The sequence below is a fragment of the Lipotes vexillifer genome, unplaced genomic scaffold, assembly GCF_000442215.2.
Source record: "Lipotes vexillifer unplaced genomic scaffold, Lipotes_vexillifer_v1.1 scaffold251, whole genome shotgun sequence".
Taxonomy (NCBI): domain Eukaryota; kingdom Metazoa; phylum Chordata; class Mammalia; order Artiodactyla; family Lipotidae; genus Lipotes; species Lipotes vexillifer.
The window spans coordinates 702,262-711,845 of record NW_006770868.1 but is presented as its reverse complement, the minus strand read 5'-3'; the positions used below and the strand labels follow the sequence as shown (position 1 = coordinate 711,845).

Below are 9,584 nucleotides of genomic sequence, written 5' to 3'. Positions count from 1 at the left end.
CAAAAAAAAAAAAAAAAAAAAAAAAAGATAGAATGGGAGAAAATATTTGGAAATCATATATCTGACAGGAGGCTTTTATCTCAAATACATAAAGAACTCTTACAACTCAATGACAAAAAGACACATAACACAATTAAAAGTGGGCAGAGGACCTGGACAGACATTTCTCCAAGGAAGATACATAAAGGGGCCAATAAGCACATAAAAAGATGCTCAACGTTATCAACGTTATTAACCTCTGGTATCAGAAACACAAATCAAAACCACAATGAGATTTCACTTCACACTCACTAGATCGGCGAGAATCAAAAGGAGGGACGATGACAAGTGTCAGCTAAGATGCAGAGAAACCGGAGCCCTCATACCTTGCAGGTGGGAATTTAAAATGGTGCAGCCACTTTAGAAAACAGCGTGGCAGTTTCTCCAAGGGCTAAACATAAATTTAACATGACACAGCAATCCCTATCCTATACGTACACCAAGAGAAATGAACACGTATGTCTGCGCAAAAACCTGGACACATTTTCATAGCACAATAGACCCCCACAAAGAAAATACACACATATATATATATTATATACAGAAAATATATCAACAGTCCAAATGTTCATCAACCAAAGACTGGATAAACAAAACACAGTATCATCCATTCAATGGAATATTGTTCATCCATAAAAAGACATGAAGTATAGATACATGCTACTACATGGATGAATCTTGAAAATACACGCTAAGTGAAAGAAGTGAGACACAAAATGCGTATGTTTCCATTTGTATGAAATGTCCAGAATAGGCAAATCTACCGAGATAGAAAGTAGGTCAGTGGTTGCCAGGGGCTGGAGGGAGGGAGGGAGGGTGGGAGTCTATGGGAATACAGGCACCGAGTGCTTCCTTTTGGGTTGACCAAAGTGTCACAAAAATCGATTCTAAAATCGACTGTGGTAATGGTTGCATAACTCCGTGAATATACTATTTTAAAAAACCACTGACCTGTATGTATCTGTCACACGGGCGACTGTATGGTATGTGGATTATACCTAATTAAGCTGCTTTTTAAAAAAGGAATGTGGTTTTATGGGACCTGTGCCCCTTATGCGCTGCCCGTCGGAACCACAAACAAGATCTCTCGCTGTTTCCTAACTCAGGATGTATCTCAAGTCCAAGGCTACTCCTTCTAGAGGAAGATCAAGGGAGGGCTGCAGGCATTTGCCAGCCTGTTTCCCTAGCGGCCCAGCATCATCCCGGATCCTGCTGCCCTGACAGGTGGCCCCACCTGGAGCAGGTGGGAAGTGGGCAGGGCATCCCGCATGCCCGGGGCTTACCTCGTCCGGGCTGGACGCCTGGTACACGCGGCAGGAGTCCTCGTATTGCTTCTCCGCCTCGGCCTGGTCAGTGACACCGCTGGACTCGTACACGGGGGTGACGTTGTGGCACAGCGCGATGGCCTTGACGGCTTCGTGCACGCGGGTGCCCATGGTCCGCCGCACCTTGGTGGTGAGCGCAGGGCCCTTCTGAGCGGGCGGGTCCTGGGATTGCTATGAGAAGAGGAAACCAACGAGAAAGATGACCAGAGACACAGAAGGACCTCGAGAGGGAAGAAGACCGACCCTGCGGAGCCGCTGCTTCTCTTTCAGCTGCTCTAACACACGTCACTGTGGGGGTGTCTCCAGTAACACCGCCATGAGGGCTTGCGAGTCAGGGATCCGGTCATGGGCGTTCAGCCAAAAACAAAAATGCAAAATAGATAGAGGAAAAAAATGACAGCTTAGTGACTGTGGGTGATGCTACCTGGGAACCTGGGAATGTGCCTTCCTTTGGGTGGTGCTGGGGGCCTCTGACCGAGTGGGGGCCCCATTACACTTCAAGTGATGCTGCTGCTTCAGACCAGGGCGTCCGGACCTCGGCACTGCTGACATTTGAGGGAGATAATTCTCCGTTGGGGCTGGCGGCAGGGGGAGAGTCCTGTGCATACTGGGATGGCTAGCAGCTTCTCTGGCCTCCATCTACTAGATGCCAGACGCAACCCCCAGTTGCAACAGGAGAACTGTCTTCGGATGTTGCCAATTGCCCATGGAGACCAAAATCATGCCCAGTTTAGAACTGCTGTTTTAAATGGTCATTCCTCTCAGTTTAAAACTGAAGACAGGGGACTTCCCTGGTGGCGCGGTGGTTAAGAATCCGCCTGCCAATGCAGGGGACACGGGTTCGATCTCAGGTCCAGGAAGATCCCACATGCCGCGGAGCAACCAAGCCCATGCGCCACAGCTACTGAGCCTGCACTCTAGAGCCCGCGAGCCACAACTACTGAAGCCTGCGCGCCTAGAACCCGTGCTCCACAACAAGAGAAGCCACCGCAAGGAGAAGCTCACACACCGCAACGAAGAGTAGCCCCCGCCTGCCGCAACTAGAGAGAGAAGCCCACGCGCAGCAACCAAGACCCAACACAGCCAAAAAATAAATAATTTTTTTTAAAAAATGAATCCAACAGTATGGATGGGGGCTCTAGGGGGTAACAAGCAACCATGGGCAGGTCCGGGGAGCGTATCAGTAACAACCAGAAAGAAGCCTGGCTGGCTGGACACGCTGCAAAATGGTACCTAGAAGTCCACCTAGGGTAGACTTTCAAGAGTAAACTTAAAAGTACTCAAGCTTTGCCTTCCACACTGGCCATGGACCCTAACTCTTGTCTAAGCAGTTCTGTTGCTTACACAGCCCTCATCCGTTCCTTCATTCATACCTTTCAACACACAGCTTGGCCTCCTAATGGGTTAAGTTGGGGAAAAGGTTTTGAGCAACATGGTAAAAAGAGTACTGAAGGCTGAGAAATCTAAGCCTGATTCCCGGGTGCATGTGAACAGCTGTGTGACCTTGAGCAAGTGCCATCTGCCCTCTGGGCCTCGGTTTCCGGCAAATGAGAGGAGTGGGCTGGGGCGTGGTTTTCACCCCACGTGCCGAGTAGAGAAATCCCGAGAAACCCACTCAGCACCATCAAACGTGGAGGACAAGCAACCCCATACCCATCTGTGTTACACACCGGGTACCATGAAGGCCTAGCTTTGAATAAAGGGGTTCTACTGCCTTAAAATACAATAAAAAATTAAGACCACTAGAAAGAGACCACTTGTCAACAGTCTATGAGTTAGTGTTCAATAAAAAACACTCAGGTGCCCGCCCATGACCCACCTGATTAGCCTCTCTGTCCAACCTCCTCCCTGCCTCAGGACCTTTGCACTTACCGGACCCACTTCCTAGAACACTGTTTCCCACATCCCTGCAGAGCTAGCTCACTCCACCTCATCATTCAGGTCTCCATTCAATGTTTCCTCCGCAAAGACACCTCCCCTGAGCCCCCTAATCCATGCTGCCCCCTGTGCCCACCCCACTGGGAGCCAAACTTCTATATTACCATGGGTGTTATTGTCTCCACTGGCTGAAACTGAATTCTTTACCTTATAATTCTCCCGTTAGACCATGAGAACAGAGAGCTTTATTGAATTCTAGTACCAATGGCAGTAGTAACTAGCAACAGGTATTTGTTGAACAAATGAACAACTGAATATTCCTAAGATACTGGTTAGAAGTCCTCATTTGTCATGAACTTTTTTTCCATTTCTAAGAAGAAATAAATATCAAAATTGACCAACATCAGTTCCAGATTTTAAGTCACAGTTTAGGACAAAAGAGCTACAATAGTGTTCCTGCCTCCACAACTGAGTCTCGGAAGCTGGAGATGTTTGTGAAGTTACTGAATGCTGTGTTCCATTAAAAACATACTTTATCCAACAGAGCAGAAGGCATCCGATCTTTTAGAATGAATCACGTTTCATACCCATGAACACATGGTTGCCCAAAATAGAGAACAGATGGGTTATGAGAAACAAGAAAACGACTTTCGTTTAATTTTTTAATACTATTTTTAGCAGTGGCATTATACTCCTCAGGTAATTAGACAATTACTAAATTATTCTGGTCATGCAGGCACACACACTGCTCTGGCTTCCTGCTCTGTTAACCTTTGGTGTCAAGAGGACATGAGTTTCACTTCCAGGCCAAAGGGCACGGCATGGTAACAATAATTAGAGTAATATATCAGAACTACAGTTTAAATGAATCATTATTTGCCAAGTGCTTTTAATCATAAAGAATTTAACTTTAAAATTATAACGAGGACTGAAGATTTACAGAAAGGTTCCCTCTCCGGGAGAGACTAAATCAAGAACATTTTTTCTAAACTCTATAATTTATGTTCTAGCCATGGATGCATGTCTTCATTTCTTTGCCCACATTCCCCAGCACCTGGACCAAATTATTACTTAACATTAGGAGCAATAACAAGACCTTTGACAAAGTAATTGCTCTGGCTGGCAAGTTTTAGTAACAGTGGATTTGAATGAAAGGCTGAGTTCAGGGCATCTTCCACAAACCTTCGGATTTTATAAGCAATCTGATTCTGTCTACAGAAGTCAAATATTTCCACTCATATTTCAAATGTGGGATAACACAGAGCTTTGGGGTTTTGCATTCCAGGTGAAACCACACTAGGGCAAGGCAAAAAGAGAAACAGCCCAGATTTTTGCAAAGACCTCACTCTCAGACCAGGGAACCATTTGACAACAAACTAGAAAATGATGGTGATTGAACTGGACCAACATCACAGGCAGACTGGTTTACTATCTCTACATTCATTTCTCTCTCTCTTGATACTTATCCCACTTTCCTACTGTTTGAGGGAAGAGGGGTCATAACCATTGATTCTGAAATTCTCTTTTAATTTGCAAATAAAAGGCTCATCCACACATCAAATGGCAATCCACATATATCATGAAGGCACTAGTAATTACCAGGAGCTCAGCTAGTGTCCGTATTGAGGCCCAGTCCTCAAACATCCTCACATTCCCCATATGGAAGAGCTTCACATTGTACAGTGTTTATCTCTAGCCTCCTCCCCACAGGCCCTTTAACCTACACACATTTCTTCTTACTTAAAAAATACCAGGGGAAAATAAAAACAGATGTGGTATCCACAGAGACAGGTTACAACTCTTTTTTCCCTGGGGGGGAAACCATTGGCCCGCTTAAGGAGGGAGGGCAAAATAGCCCCACGTGAGGTCAGAAGTTGGGTGAAGAATCAAGATCTCCGTATACAAAGGCCTCTGACTGGGGCCCTTCGGTGGATATCTCGCACCTTGTGATGTTTTGATCATCCTAGGGTAGCCCAGCCAACAAATGAGATATGGAGATTCAGTGAAAAAAAAACAGGCCTCCATTTCTCATTAATAATCCATGGCAGGGACATTTCCCAGTGAGAACTCCAGCCTGTACTTCAGGAAACAGTAATACAGAAATTAAATGCCGAGTCACCATGAATATCAATTTTCTTTCCAAATGCAATGAAAACATCCCCCCTTACGAACATTCATAGTGTTACCAGATACGATGGATGGGTTGCAACTGGTAAAAATACACTATTGAAGAGAAGGAACTCCTGTTTCAATAGGCCCCCTTCACTCCCCAAATTGAGCTCAGAGCTGGTAACTCATTAACCTCAAAGGTCCACCTCCACAGAGACAGGCTTAGAGCTACCACTTCCAAGTGAATCAACTGCCTTACACGCTAAGTGACTGCATAAACACAACGTTTACTGCTTAACAGTACACATCTTTCCGCATGACAGAGGCAACAAATTTCAATTCGTTGAAACTGAACCACATATTACACAGGGGTTCTCAACGTGGGAGACTTTGCCCCCCACTGGGCAGTGTCTGGAGATACTTGAGGGTGTGACAAAGCAGGTGTCAAGGGAGTGTGCTACAGGCATCGAGATGGTAGAGGGCAAGGATGCTGCTAAACACCCTACAGTGCACAGGGTGGTCCCCACAGCAAAAAGTTATCCAGCCCAGATGTCAATATGCCAAGGCTGAGAACCAGACATGAAGGCACTGCCACTGTAAAACCGGGGTTAGGATGGTGAGGCCAAACTGTGCGAATGCTGAATTGGATACTGTCAATTTAAGATTTGGATTTTTTGCATTAATTTTGAGTTTTTTAAGTATTGCATTACAGTATGATTTGTCTTGATGACGGCGTTTTCTTGCCATCTCAATAAATTTTGCTCCCTGGGTGCATGCCTCGCTCTCCTTAACCCTACCTAGTCCTGGCCCTATTATAAAACCATTAAAAAGGATCATAATCATGACATATGTGAAAAGAAAGAAGCTGGACAGTGTTATTCCAACAATGGTTCTTAACCAGAAATATCTCTCTGAATAACCAGTAAAGATTTTAAGAAGTATATATATATGGTGGGGCCCCTGACACTTAAAGAATAGAGTAGGACCCAGGCATATATACATATTTTTAAACTTCACAGTTTTGATGCTCAACTCTAGTTGAAAAGAATTACAAAAATATGATGCCTTCTTGTTGAAAAGAAAAAAAGGAACAGAGATAGAGAGAAACAAAGTACACATCTCCACAGACACACAAAGGCAGAGAAATAGCTTGGCATCTTATACACCCAGGTGTTAACACTGGCTATCACTGAGTGATGTGAATACAGGTGATTCCAGTGTTTTTTATTTGTACTTATCCATGTTGTTTATTTTTTCTGCAGGAAAAAAAAATGTATAGTAAGAAAGTATTGGGAATTTTTTTAATCAGTAAAAAACAAAGTAAGCTCTGTGTCCCAGAGAAAAACACACAGACAAAAAATTCTTCCTCGAGAAAACATAACCTCCTCTGTTTCCTATGGACGCAGAAAGCAAGAGGTACACTATCTGGGACACAGCAAGCACTGACAACCGAATGCATCCTGTGTGTATATATCTTGTGCAGGAAAGTAAACCACAAACTCACACATTCACCAACATACTCATTAAAAAGAAAAGGAAAAAAATGCTCAGTAAATTCCAACTCTAACAAATACTAAAACAATATCAGAGACAAAACGTTAAGTGAAAAATCACAGTTCACAGATCAAAATACGTGAAATAATGTGAACTGCTTTTTTGAAAAATAAGAATTTACATGTACAAAACAGCCTAGAAGAGAGCTCTTGGTCTTGGGCTTCTCTGACACAGGAAACCATGAGCCCCCCACTTCCCACACTCATCCATTTTTTTTCAGAAACATATATTAATAAAAGTTAAAGATATTTCCACTTGCTGAGGGGAGTAAAATAAAATAGATGACTACATATTCCAGGTAATAAAGAATATTCATCTCAAAATACTTTGAACGTGTTCAGAAAAAATTTAAGTACCTTCCACACATGTATATTTAAATTGCATAAATATTGTATTGTGCATTATGAAACAACAAAAAAATTCTAAAATGATATAAAAATGAAAAGAGCGTATTTCGCAGAATTAGCTAATACCTCAAAATAACATATACTCAGGGTAAGGGGCACTGAGAATTATAAGTTTTAAATTATAATTATGTAAATTATTTAAAATTATAGATTCAAACTGTCATATCTGTCATAAGGGGCATGAAGCGCTGACACGTGCTGCAACCTTGGGGATGCCATGCCAAGTGAAATAAGCCAGGTGCAAAAGGTATTGATTGATTCCCTTCATCTGAAATGTCCAGAACAGGCAAACCACAGACACAAACAGTAGACGGGTGGTTGCCAGGGGCTGGGGTAGGGGTGGGAGTCTTAAGAGATCGGGGGTCCCTCTTTGGGTTGGTGAAAACATTCTGAAATGAGATAGCAGTGACGATTGCACAATGTTGAGAATATACTAAAAAATGCTGACCTGTACACTTAATGGGTAAATGTTATGGTTTGTGAATTCTCTCTGTTTTTTAAAGGTGCCAATAAGTAAGTGAATAAGCCAGAGGAAAAATCATCACATCTCCTTAGCCTGTCATGGGTTTATCGCATAATGTGTTGGCCATTTCCTTGTGGTTTACTTGGGCTTGTATTGATCATCTGGAGTTTCCCTGCAGGAATCTTGTAAAGCCACCTGCCCTCTTTCCTCTTTACGAGATTACTTTAGTTAAATAACATCCCTAAAACCAGTCACCTGGACACTCATAAAAGACAATCTGAATTTCAATGTTCTGAAAATAAACAATCGTAGAATTCCAACTCCTTTCGCAGGACACCTCAAGGACTGTGCCTGATAAAAGTTCATCTGATATATGGAGTGGGGGTCCCAGGGTCAATCTTAAAGCTATTAGTAAAGTTTAAATTTTGCTTTAATTTCGAAGATGAAAATGAAATGTGAATAGACATTCTAATCTTTTCCTCCTGCACCTCAATGGGTCTCCTTGCAAACTCTGTTTTGGAGTCCACAAATTTAGACACTGACATTCTGAAAAATAAGGACGAACCTCAGATGTGCGGTAGCTATTCTCAAACTCTGTTTTACTTTGGAATCACCTGGTTCACCTGTTAAAACTGTAGGTCCACGCACCACTCCTAGAGATTCTGACTCTGGCCCTAGTGATCTGAGCCGGGAGTTCCAAATACTCTACCTTAGGAGACACTGTTATAACACCCTATTATTAAACTCTAAAAGTCAGATGGACAGCTGCAATGGGCTCAGGAGAATCATCTGGGGTGGTGGTCTAATACTGGATTGTGGGGATGGTTCCACAACTTTGTACGTTTACCTAAAAAAATCATTGAATACTACAGTTAACATGGCTGAATTTTATGGTATGTATGTTATACCTCAATAAAGCTGTTTAAAAACCACAGGAGAGCCTTCGTACTTGTCATCACAAAAGTAGTCATGTGTTTACCGCAGGGCTTTTCGATATCCCAAGAGAAGGATGCACGTAGCCTCAGGGGGTGGAGTGTGCACACCAGCCTCGGTCTTTCCCCATCACACTCAGCTACTTTAAACCCAAGGCCGGGACGGGCAAATCAATTTACGAGCTTCCGCTGAGGAAGGGTGATGAGTTAAGAGTCCATGGTAAGGACTTCCCTAGTGGCACAGTGGTTAAGAATCTGCCTGCCAATGCAGGGGACACAGGTTCGATCCCTGGTCAGGGAAGATCCCACATGCCGCAGAGCAACTAAGCCGATGCGCCACAACTACTGAGCCTGCGCTCTAGGCTCCACGAGCCACGACTACTGAGCCCACATGCCACAACTACCGAAGCCCACAAGCCTAGAGCCAGTGCTCTGCAGCAAGAAAAGGCACTGCAATGAGCAAACCCGCGCACCACAACGAAGCGTAGCCCCGGATCGCCGCAACTAAAGCCCGTGCACAGCAACAAAGACCCAATGCAGCCAAAAATTAAATAAATAAATAAAAACTAAAAAGAAAAAAAGAAGTTCATGGTAAGAACTTTTAAGACTTTACACAGTGTTATCTGTGCTAAACCAAAAATGGGCCACAAAAGCTGAACTACACAAATATCCTGAGAAACGATGGCTTCTGTCAATACCACAAGCTCTTAAAAATACCACCAGCAGGGGCTTCCCTGGTGGCGCAGTGGTTGAGAGTCCGCCTGCCGATGCAGGGGACGCGGGTTCGTGCCCCGGTCCGGGAAGATCCCACATGCCGCGGAGCGGCTGGGCCCGTGAGCCATGGCCGCTGAGCCTGCGCGTCCGGAGCCTGTGCTCC

The 9,584-nt window shown here is 44.0% G+C and overlaps 1 protein-coding gene across 1 annotated transcript in view; it reads right to left on the bottom strand.

The window, feature by feature from the left end:
* ATP9A (ATPase phospholipid transporting 9A) overlaps positions 1–9,584 on the bottom strand; it is a 134,798-nt gene that overhangs the window by 52,577 nt on the left and 72,637 nt on the right. The window contains exon 14 of the mRNA XM_007446366.1: positions 1,323–1,535. Coding sequence (XP_007446428.1) covers positions 1,323–1,535 — 213 coding nt within the window. The remainder of the gene's footprint in view (positions 1–1,322; positions 1,536–9,584) is intronic.